Source organism: Bidens hawaiensis, unplaced genomic scaffold, assembly GCF_021521415.1.
Source record: "Bidens hawaiensis isolate Kalapana, Puna unplaced genomic scaffold, B.hawaiensis_p1.1 tig00066243_1, whole genome shotgun sequence".
Classification (NCBI taxonomy): Eukaryota; Viridiplantae; Streptophyta; class Magnoliopsida; order Asterales; family Asteraceae; genus Bidens; species Bidens hawaiensis.
In genome coordinates, this window is record NW_027501789.1 from 6,390 (window position 1) to 25,558 (window position 19,169).

A 19,169-nucleotide genomic window follows, 5' to 3' on the forward strand; every position below is an offset into this window, starting at 1 on the left:
GGTTACTGAAGTAATTACCAGGATGGGGTATGAAGGTACTTATCCACCGGCAATCAAGAAGCTGTTTCATCCCTACTGGAGATATTTATTGCATACGTTCTTCACATGCATCTCGGGAAGAAAATGGGGTTCAGATGAGATTAGCCACACTCAAATGTTTGTCGTTGCTGCTCTGATCATGGGTTGGAATTACAACTATTCCAGATTCGTCTTCAATGAAATGATAAGCAATCTCAGGGCAAAGAAGAAGGAGATGTTTTTGATGTACCCAAGGTTTTTACAGATGATCTTCTATTCTCATTACACTGATTTGGTGAAAACTGTTGAGACCTTGGATATGAAGACAATAGGACCCAACTCCTTTGGGTTAATGAAGCAGTCAAGAAAAGGTGCCAAAATAGCTTACAAGGGATCGAGACCCCTTGAGAAATTCAGTCATTTTTCTGAGACCGAACCTGAGCCTGTCAGTGCTCAGGTTGCTGAAGAACACGTGGCACCTGCTCAACCACGTGCTGCTACGTTTGAGATTTCCGACGATGAAGACGAGGAAGAAGAGCCTCGTCAGACAAGTACTCTTACAGATATTGAAAGATTAAAAGCTCTCAAAGCTGCTAAAGTTCTATTTCAGTCAACTGCTCAGACAGTCACTGAAGATATTGAGGAAGATTATGTTGAAGAACCAACTGCTGATCTCATCCATCGTAAACGAAAAAGGGATGATATGAGTTCAAGCGAGTTGGTTCGTGAAGTTGAAACACCCGAAGCTACACCAGCACCAACAATTACACCAGCACCAGAATCAACCACCAGTCCACAACAAGCCACCGATCAACCAGAATCACATGCCCCAAAATCACAGACTGAACCAGTTGCATCTAACGTCGAGCCAACTTTCATGGAGTTGTTGTCCAGTGACTTTGGTGATGATTTTGACTTTGAAACAGATATTCCACATTCCGACACTGCAGATATTCCTTCCGGGTCCACCGGTCAATTTAACCAAGGTCAGTCTAGTTCAGATGTTTCTGAGAAGGTTGTTCGAATCCTGGCCATGCAAGAGAATTATCTTCAGAACAAAGGAAAAGGGGTGGTTCTAGAGAATGCTCCTGTGGATGTCCAAGCTCTACAAAGACGAGTTTTCGAACTCGAACAAGATTCGGTAATCAAGGATGTTCGCATTCAAGAGCTTGAGGCCAGCAATTCAGATAAAGACTTCAAAATTAAAGAATTGCAGTCCAGTATGGGAGGTCTAACTGCTATGTATCTCGATCTCCAACAAAATCTATTTCAAAAGTTTAGAGATGAGTTCAAAAGTAATGAAGACATGGTGCATCAAACTCCATCTAATGATCAAGAAAAAGACTCCAATGCTCGTCCAGATGATAATGTTGGTGTCAATCGACAAGAAGAATCAGATTCTTTGAATCGTTACCTGGACGCACCATCTGTTACAAAAGATAAGTCTGACAGAATTAAGAAGAAGCTGCTTGAGAAGGGAAGGAAGAAGATACTAGTAATGAAGAACTCGGATCAAAATGTTGTATCTTCAGATCACCAGGAGATATATGTTGTTACAATTCAAAAGGGGTTCTCCGACAAATACGGTGATCGATCTGGAGTTCTATCATGGGGTTTTGATGCTGACAAGAGTATGTGGTGGGTCAAGAGAAAGTTAGGGACATTGGAATATTACAAGAAGATGAAGGATTTTGGTTCCTGGACAAAGTTGATTTGAGCGACTTAATAAATGCTCCATTTTCAAATCCATCACACGACAAACGGGGAACAGATTTCTGGAACTTTATCAAGTGTCAAGTTGATAGAGGCTTTCCTAATATGCCGACTGCTGAATCTTTTCTGAAGAAAGCCAAAGGAGTCCTGGATCCACGAACTGGGAAAACTATGGTTAATGTAATGTGGCCTCCCACAAAGAAAGCTACTTACATTCCCGTACCCGGTGCCATTCCCGAGGGTACGTTGGACAACATGAGATTCTGGTTCTTTGATCCGTTTACTGCCACAGCTGTTGTCAAGCTGCAAAAAGGGAAAGGTCAATATCATTTTGTTGACCCTAAGGATCTGTTAAAATTCCATGAAAGGGATATCAAGACACTCAGTACGCATCAGATCAGTGCTGATGGCCTTTTTGAAACAACCGCCAAAGAATACACACGCATGGTAGCATCTATCATCAATAACAAATTTTGGGCTGGAGGACTGAAAGATGCGGATATTGAGTACATGGAGGAAGAGTAAAGACAAATCTGCAAACCAAGGGGGAGATTGTTGGGCCTAGCGTTATGGTTTGAGCTTATTTACTGGTATTTGGGCTTGGGTTTGGGTGCACATGTAAACCGAGAACTGTGTATGTGTTCTCGGTGGGCTTAGTTTTGGTTGGGCCGGCCTTTGGATGTTGTCCCTATATATAGTGGTGTGATGTATAGGGTTAAGGTTGTTCATTCTTATTATTATTCAAGTATTGTAAGTGCTTAAGCACCCGACGTAATCAATATACGTGTGTTTTGAAGCAACTTAGTGTTCGTTTTCTTGTTATCACTTGTGTTCTTGAATAACCGAGCATTGGTATTCCGCACCAATACTCGTTTGGTTGGTATCATATTGTAGCGATCCAGATTCGGGACTTACAACTGATTTCAAAGTTGGTGAAGATTTATAGGTATTTATTGTTAGAAGAAATAAATCAAGACTTAGTTTTACATTTTAAATTTTGAATTATATTGTTACTTCCATTTCCAATTATATACTTTGTTTGGTTGAATTTATTTGGATATTTAATTTAAATAAATATATATTGCCACTTTTAAATATTGCATGATAGTACCTTAAGAGATGTGAACAATCAGTTCGCTCCCCGGAATTTCCGCCTTAGGTTAGGGTGTGACACACATGACCAATGGTGAAAGTGCCTCTATAGGTATTTCTATTTACGTTATTGAACTTTTCACTGTTTCTAGCAACACATGGATATTTGATACCGGATGTGGTTACCACATTGTTAATGTATTGCAGGAGCCTGAAAATTGGAAGAAGCTGAAACAAGGAGACATGGAGCTCATCGTTGGTGATGGGAAGAGAGTCCTAGTTCTTAGAACTGGCACATATCATTTTGCATGTCCATCTGGCCTTGTTGTTACTTTGGATAACTAATTTTTTGCACTTGGTTAGACCAGAAACATTATTTCAGTTTCTTTACTTTTTGAACAAGGATTAAGTACGTTTTTAATGGTATTGCTATTTCTTCTTACTTGAATGATGTCTTTTATTTCGAGGCTAAACCTCGAAATGGTATTTATGAGATTGTTGTTCAAATAAAAAAATAATGTATATTTTATGGGAAGAGAATCCTAGTTCTTAGACTCCAATCCGGCCCTATCAAAACGTATCAAATATGGCATCAATGATATTTCTATGGCATTTCCGACTTGGTCACATAAGCAAGACACGAGTTTAAAGACTCCAATCCGAAAGGATTCTTGAATCCACAGGGCCGGACTCTTTCAACAACTGTGAATCTTGTTTAGCTGACAAACTCGCCAAGGACTCCTTCACTCATAAAAGTGAACGGGAAAAGAGCTGTTAGGACTCATACATACTAAACTCAGTGGCCCTTTCAGAACTATGTCTAGAAATCATGAAAGATACTTCGTTTCTTTAATTGATGATTGCAGTCGATATGCTTATGTGTATCATATGAAACACAAGCATGAAACTTTTGAAAAGTTCAAAGAGTTTCAAAACGAGGTAGAAACAAACCCGAAAAACCATTAAATTGCTTCGAACAGATCGAGGGGGAGAGTATCTCAGCTCAAAGTTAATCAATCATCTAAAAAAGCGTGGAATTGTTGCACAGCTCACTCCACCGGGCATATACCAACATAATTGTAACACCGTGAAAATTTTGAGTTCAAAGTATCAACTTTCTAAAGTCTAGGGACTGAAATTGCCAAATTCCAAACTTGAGGGTTAAAATGAAAATTCTGATTTTTCTACCCATCGCGCTACGCGATAGGTCATCAGAGAGACCCATCGCGTACCGCGATGTGGCGTCTGACAACGAGACACGTGGTATGCCACGTGTCCACACGTGGCACATCGGTCGCCACGTGTCCTGACACGTGGCGCAACTGTTAACACGTGGCACAATGACTGCCACGTGGCGACACATGGCAGACCTATGTTGTGACTCACCTGGGCTACATCGCGATACGCGATGGGTGCCCAGAAGCCCATCGCGTACCGCGATGGGATCCAAAATATTGCCTATAAATAGCGGCCATGGAATATCACTCCAGGCATCCCAAACACAGCTCTAACATCTCTCTAGAATACCTCGTAAAACGTGCCACGATTTCCTCGATAAACGTGCCTCGAATCTTTCGTTTGTGCAATCAACGTTTCCTCGAAGTTTATAACACCCTCCACCCTCATACAATCAAGATGGCGGTTGTTCTCGAAGTTCGTGTCAACAAGTATTGAAGATTTGGCATATCTCGATTAGCGTGTCGAGAAAAGAGAAGCGGCATCGAAGTGCTGCTCAAAGTCCCTAGGATTTCGGTACGCTATTAAGGTTAGGCGTAATGTCGAATTCAATATAATTTAATATTATATTCAAGGCTTAAGCCTTAAGTCGAGGTTATACTCGATGCCTCGATAAAAGAAAAGAAAACATAACAAATAAATGAATGAAAGATTGAATGTTGAATATGTGATAACATATATATGTGTGTAAGTATGTATATATTCTTTGTTATGAAAATATTATTTAAAGAATAAAGAGTATTCTTAAATAATAAAAGAAAAAGATTACGTTTCTTGGAGAAGAAGAAACGTCGGATTTTGAATATAAACTAATGGTTTATAATTTACTTTTAAACAAGAGGTTTTCAAGTAAATAAGAATTGAACTAAAGGTTCAATCGAGGATTGAGATATAAGACTAAAGGTTAAGCCGAATCGTGTATCCGACTAACAAATATTTATACTCGTAACTATAGGTTCGAGATAAAGAAAGGGAAAGACCCTTGGACGGTGAGTGAAGCCGATCCTAAAGAGATAAGGTGAATACGCCCCCAAAACTTTTAAACTTGTTTTCAAATGAGTCAAACTTGTTATGTGAAATTGTTTACAAGGAACTATGTGTTCCTAAAACCGTTATAACTATGGGTATAAACCTAGCCCTCAGGTTGTGGTATACGTATGTCTGGATCCTTACATAGGTGGTACTATGCGATGTATGGGCATGATCGCACCACCCTTGGTCGTAGGATGCTCTCCTGCAGGGAGTACGACCTTATGTGTATATTTACGGGTACTTAATTAAGTCGAACGCTGCGGTGTTTGCTGAGGTGACCTAGTGTAGAGGCTCTAGTTTATAATGTGTTATTTAACTTTGTTATTCCTAAGCCACGTTGGGCCGAGGCAGGCGTAGTCTTGAGGGGTAATAAAGTAAAGGAAATTATTTTGTGTCAGCGTGTTCACCAGCATTCGTTGCTGACGTATTTTATTACATTTTGCAGGTGAACAAGATTAGCACTTGGAATGTCGAAGTGCTATTGATATATCCGATGGCTCGGATTTCTTTTATAACTTAATATATAAACATGGTGGTTTGTAAATATTAAACACATAAATATTTTGTAACTTAAGCGGGTGTTATCATCCCGTCTTTTGAATATATGAATATTACATTTTCGATCATTAAAGTTTACAAGTCTTCCGCAAACTAAATGCAACTCTGATTTATTTACAATTACGATACCAACTTATGGGCCGCGCTCCTAGGCCTAAGATGGGAGTGTGACAATAATGGCGTGAGCGAGAGGAGAAATCGAACCTTACTAAACATGGTCCGATCGATGATGTGTAGAACTAACTTGCCTCACTCCCTTTGGAGCTTTTCCTGGCAGACCGCTGCCCGCATTTTCAATCTGGCTCTAATTAGAAAGATTAACAAAACCCCATTTGAGATATGGCATGGGTGTAAACCCATTTTGTCTTTCATTAGAGTATGGGGATGCATTGCGTATGCCACCGGTGATTCTGATGACAGGCTCGATCCTCACGGCGTAAAAGTTGTATTCGTCGAATACTATAACCAAAGCGGACTTTATTTCTTCCATCCTGAAACAAATTTTATTTATATCAAAAGGAAGGGTCACTTCCTCAATAAAGAAATTCTCAATCGAGGAACTAGAAATAATATTGTCGATCTTGAAGAAATTCAGGAACCACAAACAACTGCTGAGGAAGTTGGAACGTCTGATCAACAAGACGTTGTTGCCGATACATCATACATAAACACAAGTGTTCGCGGAAGTAGTAAGACTCGCGTACCAAATTCTAAATACCTATGGCATCTAGATGGTCCCGAAGTCGTATTAGTAGCTGAGTTAAATGACGAACCTACTAACTACAAATCTGTTGTATTAGATCCAGAATATGAGAAATGGCAAGAAGCCATGAACGCTGAGATGCAATATATGCATGACAATCAAGTCACGGAACTTGGTTGAACTACCCCACGAAGGTCGGGCAGTAGGGAGCAAATAGATTTTCAAAAGAAAAAACGGCATGCATGGAAGTGTACAGACCTATAAAGCACGGCGAGTCGCGAAAGGTCTCATACTCAGGGTATTGGCTATGATGGAACTTTCTCACATGTTGCTATGACTAAGTCAATAAGGATATTACTTTCCATAGCCACGTATTATGATTACAAGATATGGCAGATGGATGTAAAACCGCTTTTCTTAATGGACACCTTTCTTAAGATGCCTATATGGTTCATCCTGAAGGTTATGTCGATTGTAAATATCCTAATAGGGTGTGTAAACTGAATAAGTCCAGTTATGAACTCAAACAAGCATCTCGCAGCTGGAATCTTAATTTTGATGAGAAAATCAAATAGTTTGGTTTTATCAAAAATGAATATGAGCTTTGTGTTTACAGAAAGGCTAGTGGAAGCACTACATCATTCCTAATCATGTATGTAGACGATATATTGATCATTAGAAACGACATTCCTATGCTTAAAGAAGTTAAACACTGGTTGGGATCTTGTTTCGCAAGGAAAAATTTTAGTGAAGCTGCTTTTATTATGGGAATTAAGATCTACCGAGATAGGTCTAAGCGGCTTCTAGGGCTAAGTCAAGGTACATACATAGACAATGTAATGACATGCTTCTCAATGGATAACTCCAAGAAAGGTGTTGTTCCCATTGCTAAAGGAACCGTGTTGAACAAATCGCAATCTCCGGCAACGGACATTGAAACTAAGCACATCCAAGAAATTCCATATGCTTCAGTGATTGGTTCCATCATGTACGCTATGTTATGCACTACCTGACGTATCGTATGCTTTAAGCATGACTAGTTGTTTTCAGCAAAGTTCTAGTGTTGCCCATTGGACTACAGTAAACAACATTCTAAGATACCTGAAAAGGACCAAGGATATGCTCTTAGTGTTTGGAAGAGTGGAAGAAGAGCTCACTGCAAGGTGTTACACTGATGCTAACTTCCAGACTAACCGAGATAATTCTCGCTCACAATAAGGATTTGTACTCATTTCAATGGAGGAGCTATTTACTGGAAAAGCTCCAAGAAGAGTGTGGTGGCGGATTCTACCACCGAATCTGAATACATAGTTGCATCATATGCTGCTAAGGAGGCTGCTTGGATGAAAAAGTTCATCACTGACCTCGATGTAGTTCCAGTGTACAGGTTTTAGTGGCTTAGCTTTAGAACATGGATATTATATAATTAAAGGTCGTGAGTATTCATAGACCAATCTAGGTGTTCTAGGATAATACATGTGCTATTGCTCAGACCAAAGAGCCCAGATCTCATCACATAGCCAAACATATTCTAAGAAAGTTCCACCTTATATAGGAAATACTGGAACTATGAGACATCATAAACAAAGTAGTCACAGATCAAAACCTAGCAGACCCGTTCACTAATCCGATGACTCAGGACAAGCATGATCAACACAGGGATGCTATCGGTCTTAGATTAGCTAGTAATTTGTTTTGATATAGTATTTGGATGTATGAACATTAAAACAGTTATACTTTTGAGTTCACTTTTGATTTAATGGTTAAATGCAAACGCTGAATATTATAACTGTGTCTATTTTTAATACGTTTAAATTCATGAAATTGTATTCTAAATTATCCATAGTCGGTCAGACTCATGGGAACGACTCTGAATTAAGACTATTCTGACTTTGGATTCAAGGAGTTGACCTCCAAACTCACAGACCTCATTATGAATGACGTTGGATGTAACTCGCAACAAATCATCTTCATGGATCTTTTTCATAAGATGTTTCGATATTGGTATACTCATTTAGTATCCTAAGACCTAAGATACATATAAGAACTTTCGTTTACTTAATACTATTCTTCGATTAGTGTCAACCACTGTCGCGTAATTGCCGGCTATAAAGGCATTGGTTGGGAATATTCTGAATTTCAGTGGGAGTTGTTTGTAATCAATATGGGATTCTGTACTCTTACATGATATGTAATAGTTAGACATCTTGGCGCCCTCGCTGATTCAAATTGGTGAGTGTGAAGCATCACCCAAACTTACCGTGTGTTTTATTAGACCACTTTGATTCTAGATCGAGAACAATAATGATTGAATGCCATACAAGATTGAATCTGACCATGTCTCATTGTTCATTTGGTGTCTTATATAGAAAGTATAGATGACAACGATTACCATAAGCTCATTATCTTGCAATAGTGTATTCCAAGATGTTTTGGTTAATGACTTTAAAGTGTTATACCTTGTTAGGGGGCAGCCATGTGTAGCTAGAGCACTGCTGCCTGTCGGCGTTAAGCAAACTTAATCAAAAGTCGTCCAAGTGGGAGACTGTTGAAATGATGGACCGGTTTGATTAAGTTAACGCAGGCGACCGAGTTATGACCCGTAAGAGTTACACATGGGATAATGAGCATAAAATTCGCTTAAATTAGTTAACCGGTATTGATGAAAGATTAACGATATTATTTATAATTTTGGATATAAATAATAATATTGATAATGTTTAGTTACTAGATAAATAAACTTGAAACGGGATTTTAAACTCGTGTCGGGCTTAATAAAAGTTTAGGGGCCGGAAGTTGCTTATTAAGGATAATACTGTTTTGATTATTTATATAATAACTTCATTCAAATTTGGGGATTACCCTAACCGTAAATCAAAAGCCTTGAATATAACTCCAAGACTAAAGACTAAAGGCCACGTTTTATTATTACGAACTCGAATTGCCGTCGCCAATATTTATAGCCACCGTTCACCACCGCTTCAAGTCATCGGCCACCACCATACGACACCACATAGCTCAGCGTCGTCCTCCGATGTTGCCGCTGACTAGCCGCCGCCTCCGCTTACGCGCCACCATCACTCGTTTCGTCACTTAGCGTCGTTCGTTAACTCTCGGTGTCTCAACCGGTTATTCATTAGCCAAGATAAAATTAAATATTGTCGGCTTTGATTTATATTTAATTTGATTGTTAAGATTTGTACCCGTATTGTTTGTAACCGGATCTTGTATGGTTCCATAAACTGATGATTACTCGTTTATTTATTCCGTTGTGTTCATGATAATATTTAATGTGATTAAATAATTATAAAATCGTTGACTGATCACCATTGAAACTCGAAAATAAATAGCCCATATTACTCAAGCCCATTACGTAACTCCCAGCTTTCCATGTTCTATGTTTATATACACTAACGTATATAGGCCGATAAAGATGGATGATTCATATGAATGAATTTTGCTACTTACTAGAGACTTTATATAAGTAAATGCATACGCTAATATGCTTATGATCTTCGATTGACTTGAGCTTCAATGTCTAACGGGATTTAAGCACGTGAATACTCAAGCAGGTTTCTGTAATTTTAGCGTTCACGCAACTTATAAAAACGCTATTATTAGACAATACACCACATCCATCGCAATCACAAGATGGCCTCAAGCATTAGTTTGTGCCTTTTACGATAACTTGTAATAGTATTTAGTTTTACATAGTCTCGTTGTTTGTGTTAAAACAAATATATGTTCAGAAGTTGTATTACTTATTAGCTTACAAACTTATCAATAAATAAATATACAAATTCAATTTTATTTTAGGGTGTTGATGATCAAGATCTTTGTAATACATTTCATGTAAAATAATTATAAAAAAAAAAATTAATTGTGTAAAAGATGATTAGTATATAAATATAACTAAATCCAAAACGAAAACTGAAACATTTGAAATTACTAAAAAGGTAGTGATTACACATCACAACACATACAACAGAATCTAACCACAACCCCACTTCCATTCCAACAATAAAAAGATCAACACCACCAACCCTATCAACATTTTGAAAAACAACATCATCCAAGGAAAAGTAAAATCCAACAAAATTAAAGTAATTTATCAAAAGAAGGAAAATCCAACAGATGATGACATAACAGGCATGGAGTTAGAAGGCTGCTTCTGCTCCCATGGCCTTATCCATGGTTCTTGAACGCCACCCATTGATGCCAATGACACATCATCATCACCATCACCTTCATACCATCCACAAACTTGGTTTGCATACTCCAATCTTTTCTCCAACTCCTGCTTCTGTGATCTCAAGACCATATTCTCCATCTCCACCTTAGTGTTCTCTTTCGCAATTCCGTCGATTTTTAGTAACATTTCGTCTCTCTTTTTCGTTAAATAAAAGATTTGGTCATTGAGATCCTTCATGTGTTGTTCTTTCTTCATCCTGGACCTCCTTGCCGATTCGCGGTTCGATATCATTCTCTTCATCTTTTTCTCATCCACCTTTAAGTAATTATAACCCTTTGATGACATGATATGCTTCTAGCTAGTTAAATACTTAAATTGTCTTCTTTTTTCCTGAATGGCCAAAATTATTATGTTAAAAAAAACCGGTTTAGAAAGAAACTAGACAGAACGAGACACAATTACAAACCCTCAAAACACAAAACAAGACTAGAACCGTTATGTGAATGATATGTACAAATGTGTATGGTTCAAGAAACTGAATAGAACCAATAGAGAAAGACAACTGAGAATGATTGAACAAGACTGATTCGACTCAAACTTGGGGCAAAACTCATATCACTTTGGATTTGTGTGATGTGTTTTGTTGTTGTTTAGACAACATATGATTCTGAATGATGACTTTGAAACCCAACCGTGTGTGCTTTGTTGTATTTCTATGAGAACATTAGCTTGGAAGCTAAATATATATAGACAGGATTTGTAGATGGGAACCAGGAACGAATATTCTGACCATAAGAGTTAATTCATGTTTTGTGCATGTATCGTAAGAAGACTTTTTAAGAAAAGAGACGTGAGTAGTTTGATAGCCTACTTTTGGATTTCCATTTGGATAAGCCGATAAGGTTAAACTTTATTAAAATCATTTCTCTATCTGGTGCATTAAGAAAACACTAATCAATCAATGTTTTTTTATTGAATGTATATTGTATAGTTTATCTTCTTTTCACCAATTCTATGGTTTATCTAATAATTAATGTCCATAGATTTGTCATTTTTAATTTATATACCTTAAATTAATCTTTAATTAAATTATGAACATTTAGAAAATTAGCAATAAAATGTGACATCGTGTATATATTGATCGAGTTTGAAGTTCTTATCATATATAAATATGTTATACTTTGGCGTTAATTCTCTTTAATACTATATAACCGTAACTAGAATATAACTCGCATTAAATATATACGAAATAAACAAATAATCGAATATTGTTGCAATGTCAAATGTAACCAAATAATCGAATATAACTCGCATTAAATATATACAGTTAATGGGTTAATTATAAAGTTAATCATACATACAGTTGAGTTGATATCATGTCTCAGTCACTCGGGTAGTTTCAAATAATGTTAAATAAAATATATATGTCTCTTTCGTTTCACATGATTACATAATATATACGATCAAGGATAGTTTTAATTACTTGAACGTGATCACCGATCACCAGTAGATTGAACAATGTTTTGTACATAAAATAATGTATGAGGAAATGATATTAATGAATATATATAGATAGAAACAACGTTTTGTGACCCCTACCTAACCTCTAGCAAGAGAACAGTCCTTTTTTTTGAAGCATGGCCACGAAAACACCCTTGTGATGTATGAAACGAGTAACCAACCACTTAAAAAAAATCCAATTTATAGGGTTCTCTAGAAATCAATTGCTAACATCATCAATTTAGAAACGAAGAGTTATTCTTTATGAAAAGAGAAACTTTCCACCACCTTTTAATGCTTTTTCTTTTTCTGTTTACCAGTGTTGGCACAAAGTTTTTTTACAGAGGTACGTAATTTTTATGAATTTATTAAATGGCTCCTTGGTGGTAGTCTCTTAATGGTTATTAAGATGCTACCTCTTAATGATTCATAACCTTTTACTGATTAAGAGTTTTGCTTAAATTTGAATGGTTAAAAGACCACATATTAATGGTTACCTTATGATCATTCAGATTTAAAGTTTCTTCTTAACCATCAAGAGGTAGCCTCTTAATGATCATTAAGAGGTTATCAAACAGCCCCTAAGACTTTGTTGGATTTAATGATCTCAATTTAATGTCATTGATCTATATTCTAGCTGAGTTTATTCTCATTGATGATCTCAAATTTTAAACAATCTACTTTCATTGGTGACTAGTTAAACAAAAAAGAACGTTAAGTTTAACCGAATTTCAAGCTGATGTTTTAGGGTTTTTTATCGGAAAAAAGACATGAGTCTATTGATGTAAAACTTAGCTCAAAACGGTGATCTAATTAACATGTTCTCGATATAGTATCCAATATAACCTCACTCATAATAGACTTATTAGCAGGGTCTCGAGAGAGTATGACATGCGACACTCCCCATCCTTAGAACCCATTCATTTATTTAAGTGTAATTGGATTGACTTTTTTGACCAAAGTAAATCATAATATATATATCAAACAAGTTAGTAGGTGCAAAGATACATGCTTGTTTGAATATATTATTTTGATACTAAGTATCTATGAAACTTATTAGTTCGTAGGAGCGAATCCCTGAACAAATGAAAGTTGAAATGGAGCATCGTCCCTTTGGCAGGCTCGGGACAAGTGACCCTTGCAATAGGGTCCAAGGGGCCGAGCCTATTTTCCACCCTAAACTGGACCCAACATAACATGTGGTAATTTTTGCAAAAATAGAATATGGGGATATCTTAGCTTTCTAGGGTATGAATAAAATCATAATTAATCATATTCGTTCTTAAAAGTCTATGGTTCTTATCCGATTGAGAAATTTATGAGTACCAATGAATTGTCGCAATATGAAATAGTAACACGATTCTCATAGATATCAAGCGTTATAGCTAGAATCAGAAAAACACAACTTCTCTTTTTGTTCTTATTGTTTTAGTTCTAAATTGATGTTCCATCTACTTTATTGTGACAGAAAGAAAATGTTTAAGCATTATTCATCTTTAATTTATAATCTGTAATGAATCTTGATCTTTTTGCAAATACGAATCTCTTTAATTCTTTTGAGAATTTTAACAAAACTAGCCGACTAGGTTCACTAATTACTTACTAGGTAATTAATTATGACATATACGTTTTAAAAAATTTATACTTTAGTAATCGTTTTTTTCTTCACAGATAAATACGAAGAAATTAAATAAAAGGATTTAATTCGACATTTGGTGAGATTGGTGAATACTGAAAGTGACATGATAGAACTATATTCATGAACTTTGACATCTAAGCCAAGAACGATAACTGTTTTCATATTCTTTGCTTCTTCTTTTTTCTTGGATATTTATTTTTAAACATCGAGTTATTTAAGAATTAAGATACTCGTGGGATCATTTGTCCTTGGTTTTTCACGTTTTTAAGAATTGTATTTAGTGATTCTAGGTTCCTTTTGTCAATTTCATGCCTACAAGTTTTATTGCCACATCATGTAAGAAATGCTGTGTAAAAAAATTTAAAGACTAACAGAGCTACTCTTTCGTTAATTTGGGAATGCCAGAAAAAAATAAGATGGAAGTTGAAGGTGATGGGTAACATTTTTTTGGTTGGAAGTGTTAATGACTAAATGATGAAAATTGAGGGTGTTTAAACCCAATGCTCTACTTGAGAATTGAAACCCCCATCCAAATTTGAGAAGTGAAATTCCCAGCCAAATTACCTATCTCCTCCTCTGATCCTCTACACTACATGCTACTTTTTTTTCCCATGTTTCGGGGAACCCCATGATCGTGAGAAAAAAGTTTCAATTAAGTGTGTCGTGCGTCTTTTCAAAGTCGACTTTGAAGAAGATCAGTTTATTAGCCTTCTTCCCCCAATAGATCTTTTCAATTACGATCAGTGGGCCATCAACTAATATTCCACCCTTCAATGAGAGCATATTGCACAGGCGAAACAACTGAACCAATCACCTATATAACTCTGAAGATCTTTGCAACAACTTTATAAACTATCCCGATTAACAATTTTGGTCTTAAATATGCGAAAAATTATATGCTTGTAGAGAAATTGGCATTCTGTCCGATTTGTAATTTGACATAATTTAGCTGATCCATTTTTGTCCCACTTAATAAAAAATCTCGGATTTGCCCCAACAATTAGATCCCCTCAGATAAAAAGATTACTTTCTAATTCTATTTAATTCTAAAAGCTTTGAAAGTTAGTTTTTGTTCAGAAATAATAATTTTGTGAGTTTGAATTACGAAACAGAAATAAACTTGTTCTCAAAGGAAGATTTGCTTAATATAATATTGGTTTTATATTAGTAAGAATAAGATGATGTGTTCATCTAGCCATTATAAAAAGAGTATAATTTTTAAATCCAAAAGTTAATCAATGTCATCCATCTTTATCATCATCAAAATTTTCTACAAGAAATGAACTCATTATTACTTATAAGCCTTATTTTCAGTCATTTTTGGGAAGAAAGGTTGAACATAACAAGACAACTAAATGATATATTATAAGTTTAGTGAATCTTCTGTAAAGAACACAAGGGTTAATTTAAAACCAAGTTTTAAGTCAATAATAGGAGGAGGGGGGATGTGATGCAATTTCTATCAGACACCTCACCTAATCAAATGGTGTCACATCACCAAACCCAAAACTATTACATGTGATGAATTTTTACTAGGGGTGGTGGCGTGGTGTGATGGAATTTTTTTTAATAAATATTAAAAAATAAAACAATATTACATTAAATAAAAAATAAAACAAGATTACATTAAATAAAAACAACTAAATTAAAAAAAAAAACCTACGGCCCTTCCCAACCCCACTTGTCGCATATCTCGCGTTTGTGTTGAAGTAGAATCGATTTAAGGGGTTTCTCAAAATGATCGTGCGGTTGTAGAATGAAAGTTAGATCGGCGTTTTTTTATTTTCATTCAAATGGTTGATATACGTCTCCTCACTTTTCATTTTTAAAATATTAGCCTCTTTCTTTCGCTCCTTCGTCTCGACCATTTCCGTCATCTTAGTCGACTTGTATTCGGCGAAGTTTTCGGCCACCGCTTCCTTTCCAAGTCTTGACGGTTCCCCACTTTTCTTGCGATTCGGCCGTGTGGGTGTGGGTATGTCTTCGTCGGGATTGTCTTCGGGTTCCTCGTTCAAGTTTATGTTCGGCATGTTACATGACAAGCCGCCGGTAGACGTTGTGTAGTCCCCGGACTCAAAGTTTTTGATCTTTTTGAAGAAGATATTTTCTTCCTTGGAGCCGTTGGTCCGTTAAAATCGACCAAGGGAATCGGTTCCCACTTCGCGTGACGTCTCGCAATCTCCACGCTTTCAAGTGGGGAAAATCCCTACATTTGTAAACTCGGACATATTCAGCCAAAGCGTTCTTTATGATAGTCGCCTCGCTCGCTTCGCTTTGTGGAGTTCGGGACTACAAAATATTTAGAAAAAATATATATATCAAATTGTAAAAATAAAGTACTAGATTACAAAATAAATAAACTAAAATAGTTACCTCTTGGATGTAACAAGCATTAAATTTTGACATTTTTCGATTCAAATCTCCCCACTTGTCAATCATTTGATCCTTGTTTCGTTTAGTTGCGCCGGGAAGTTGCGAGAAATGTTCTTTAATACGTTTCCATAACGCTTCTTTTCTTTGTTGGTTTGAGTGTTTTTTTTATTCAGAGCAATGTAAATAAGCCTTGGTCAAGGCGACCTCCTCATCGGCCAACCAACACCGAGCACCTCTTTGATGCGGCTCCTCATCCGCGGATTCATCTTCATCCAAAGTTTGTACTTCGTGACGAAAAGCACTTGCAAATTGATGTATAACATCGTTATCGTCTAGGAGATCGACGGACATTTGAGACGGTTGAGATCCAAACATTTGAAAAACATTATTTGGATAATTTTGGGTAGAAAAAGGTGGAATAAAAGGTTGGTTTTGATACGATTAGTTTTGGGACGGTTGATAATAACGTTGTTGTTGGGAAGGTTGTTGTTGGTTTTGGGACGGTTGAAAAGGTTGTGGATAATAAGATTGTTGTTGGGAAGGTTGGTTTGTGTCGGGTTCGTCTTGTAACCGAAATCTCGTCGGTTCACCTAGATTTTGTCGAACCTTTGGTCGGGTTTGGGTTTTCTTTGAACCCGACCCACGATTCTTAGAACCCTCCATTTGATATGTTAAAATGGTGTGTGTAGTAGAAGATTTTGAGTTGGATTTGAGTTGAGTTTGAGTTGGATTTGTGTATGTTTTGAAGATATGTTTTAGTTATTTATATAGGTAAAATAAGTTTTTTTTAACCCTCCCCCCCCTTTTCCCAACGGCTCTCCCAACGTCTCTCCCAACCATCACTTGCGTGATGGCCATCACTCAACACGACCATCACTTGCATGACAAAGCACCGGCGGTGGTGTGGGGTGAACCCATCACGCGTGATGGGTCTTCCACACGCAATGCCCCGGGTCCCCTAATCTTAATATCAAATATAAGAGTAAATTACTCTTTTAACCATTAATATACAAATATCATTTTCGGCCTATAAACTAAGAAAATATGAGAAATCATCCTTTATGTTCCTAAGTTGTAACAATCTACCTTATTTCCTCTTAGTATATTAGATTTGGGATTAATATTGCATATGAGAGCAGTTTCATCTTTATACCATTTACTCAAAACAATGAAAATAGAAAAAAAAATAATAATAAAAAATAAGAGGTGTTATAATCTAAGTTAACTATAGTGATGTAACTTAAAAATACCATTATTGATTTGAAATTGTGTTCATCCAAGAAATATTAACATTTCCATTTGGATAACACAATTTTAATTTCGAGGTTTGATTTTATGTACTACCTTATTAAAAATCTTGCTAAAAAAATAGCTAAAGGAAATAAGTGCAATGTATAGCTCGGTCCTCCTCCAGTTGGCATATGTAGATGACTATATCGTTCGTGTATATCACATTCTAGTATCATGGATGTGCTTCTTGGAAATTGTTGTAGGGAGTGATTCTCTAAAAAGATCGACTAACTTGTTAGATTTGATATACATCATTTCAACCCAATTGTTTTTAATTAGGTTCTGAGTATGAAAAGAATCTTGAGTACGGTATATGTTTTGTTCTATAACTTTTAATATACTCTTCTTTCATTTGCGGGTACCGGTACTGAAATGTTCGGTTCGGTTCGGTACTGGTACCCGCATTGAAGGCGCAAAATTCGGGAAATATTGGTACGGTATCGGTACTGAAAACTTAAAACTTCATAGCGATTCGGTATCGAATGATACCGGTACTGGTACCGAATTGGTGCTAGTACCCGTTTGCTCATCCCTACTTATTTCATTTGCGAGACACAGACCGCATTATCTTTGTAGATTGGAGTTAGACTTTTATTTTTCTTTAACTCACAAGGCAATATAAGTTGTCATAGATCTTAGCTATACAAATTCTCTAGCTGCTTTATATAGTGCAATGACTTCAGTTACCAATAAAACTTTATACTCACAATTTGATCAAATACACACTAACTTTTAATGATCCACACTATAATTTGCTCATCAGTAACACTTTATACTCGCAATTCGGTCACATGCACACCTAACTTTTAATTTCAATGCCAAAGACATTCGCACTCTTAGCAATTGCATAAATAACCTTGTTTGTTCCCTCTCCTTAATTCATGTTGTTTTGATCAAAACAATTTGTAGCATTTTGATTGGAATAAAAAATCATTACTTTTCTATTAGAATGGAATTGCCCTTACCGACAAAAGTGAAAAGTTATAATTATCATCGACCATTATAGGGGCATTGGGCCTAATAAAAATTATTGAAATCCAGTTTTCAAATTAAAGTATTATGGTGAGTTTATAAACACAAAATTTGTCAAAACATTATCCTATCTTATAAATACATTACTATAGCATCAAGGATACAGTTTACACTAAAATAAAACTTAAAATTGAAAATTTCCAGTAGATGAAATGAGAGAGATGGAGTTAGAAATCTGATGTTGGTCCCATGGCCTTAGCCATGGCTCTTGAAAACCACCCATATGTGACATTGATCCATAATCATCACCTTCACACCAGCCACAAACACTCTTTGCATACTCCAATCTTTTCTCCAACTCTTGTTTCTGTGATCTCAAAACCATGTTCTCCATCTCCATCGCAGCGTACACTTGCGCGATTCCTTTCATTTTCGGTAACATTTCCTCTCTCTTTTTCAAGAAATAATATATCTTTTCACTGAGATCCTTCATGTGTTGATCTCTCTTCATTCTAGACCTCCTGGATGATTCTCGGTTCAAAATCTTCCGCTTCATCTTCTTCTCATGATCCACCATCAAACTATAACCCTTAGATGACATGCTTATAATGTAAATATACAAAATAAGAACAAGAAAGTCCATGAAACCCTAATGTTTATTGTGTGTGAAGTAATGTGTTAATAGAGTGTATGTATATATATGTGTGTGTGTGTATACGTAGGAACTTCTAGAAATATATAGGGGAACGAATATTCTGACCCGGAAGACTTTAATGAAGAGAAACATGAATAGACTTGATAACCTCATGGATTTAGATTTAGATTTAGATTTGGATGAGGTTTAACTTTAT

At 36.3% G+C, this 19,169-nt stretch overlaps 2 protein-coding genes across 2 annotated transcripts; both read right to left on the reverse strand.

The window, feature by feature from the left end:
* Window positions 1–10,463: 10,463 nt before the first annotated feature.
* Window positions 10,464–10,889, reverse strand: LOC143604701 (bZIP transcription factor 53-like). Its single transcript, XM_077081099.1, has one exon. It carries the CDS (start codon window positions 10,887–10,889, stop codon window positions 10,464–10,466), a length of 426 nt encoding a protein of 141 aa, XP_076937214.1.
* A 7,613-nt stretch (window positions 10,890–18,502) lies between these two features.
* Window positions 18,503–18,919, reverse strand: LOC143604702 (bZIP transcription factor 44-like). Its single transcript, XM_077081100.1, has one exon. The coding sequence runs from the start codon at window positions 18,917–18,919 to the stop codon at window positions 18,503–18,505; it is 417 nt and encodes a 138-aa protein (XP_076937215.1).
* Between the last annotated feature and the right edge of the window lie 250 nt (window positions 18,920–19,169).

Coding starts and splice junctions, on each gene's coding strand:
- LOC143604702 (XM_077081100.1), bottom strand. CDS start 18,919: ATGTCATCTAAGGGTTATAGTTTGATGGTGGATCATGAGAAGAAGATG.
- LOC143604701 (XM_077081099.1), bottom strand. CDS start 10,889: ATGTCATCAAAGGGTTATAATTACTTAAAGGTGGATGAGAAAAAGATG.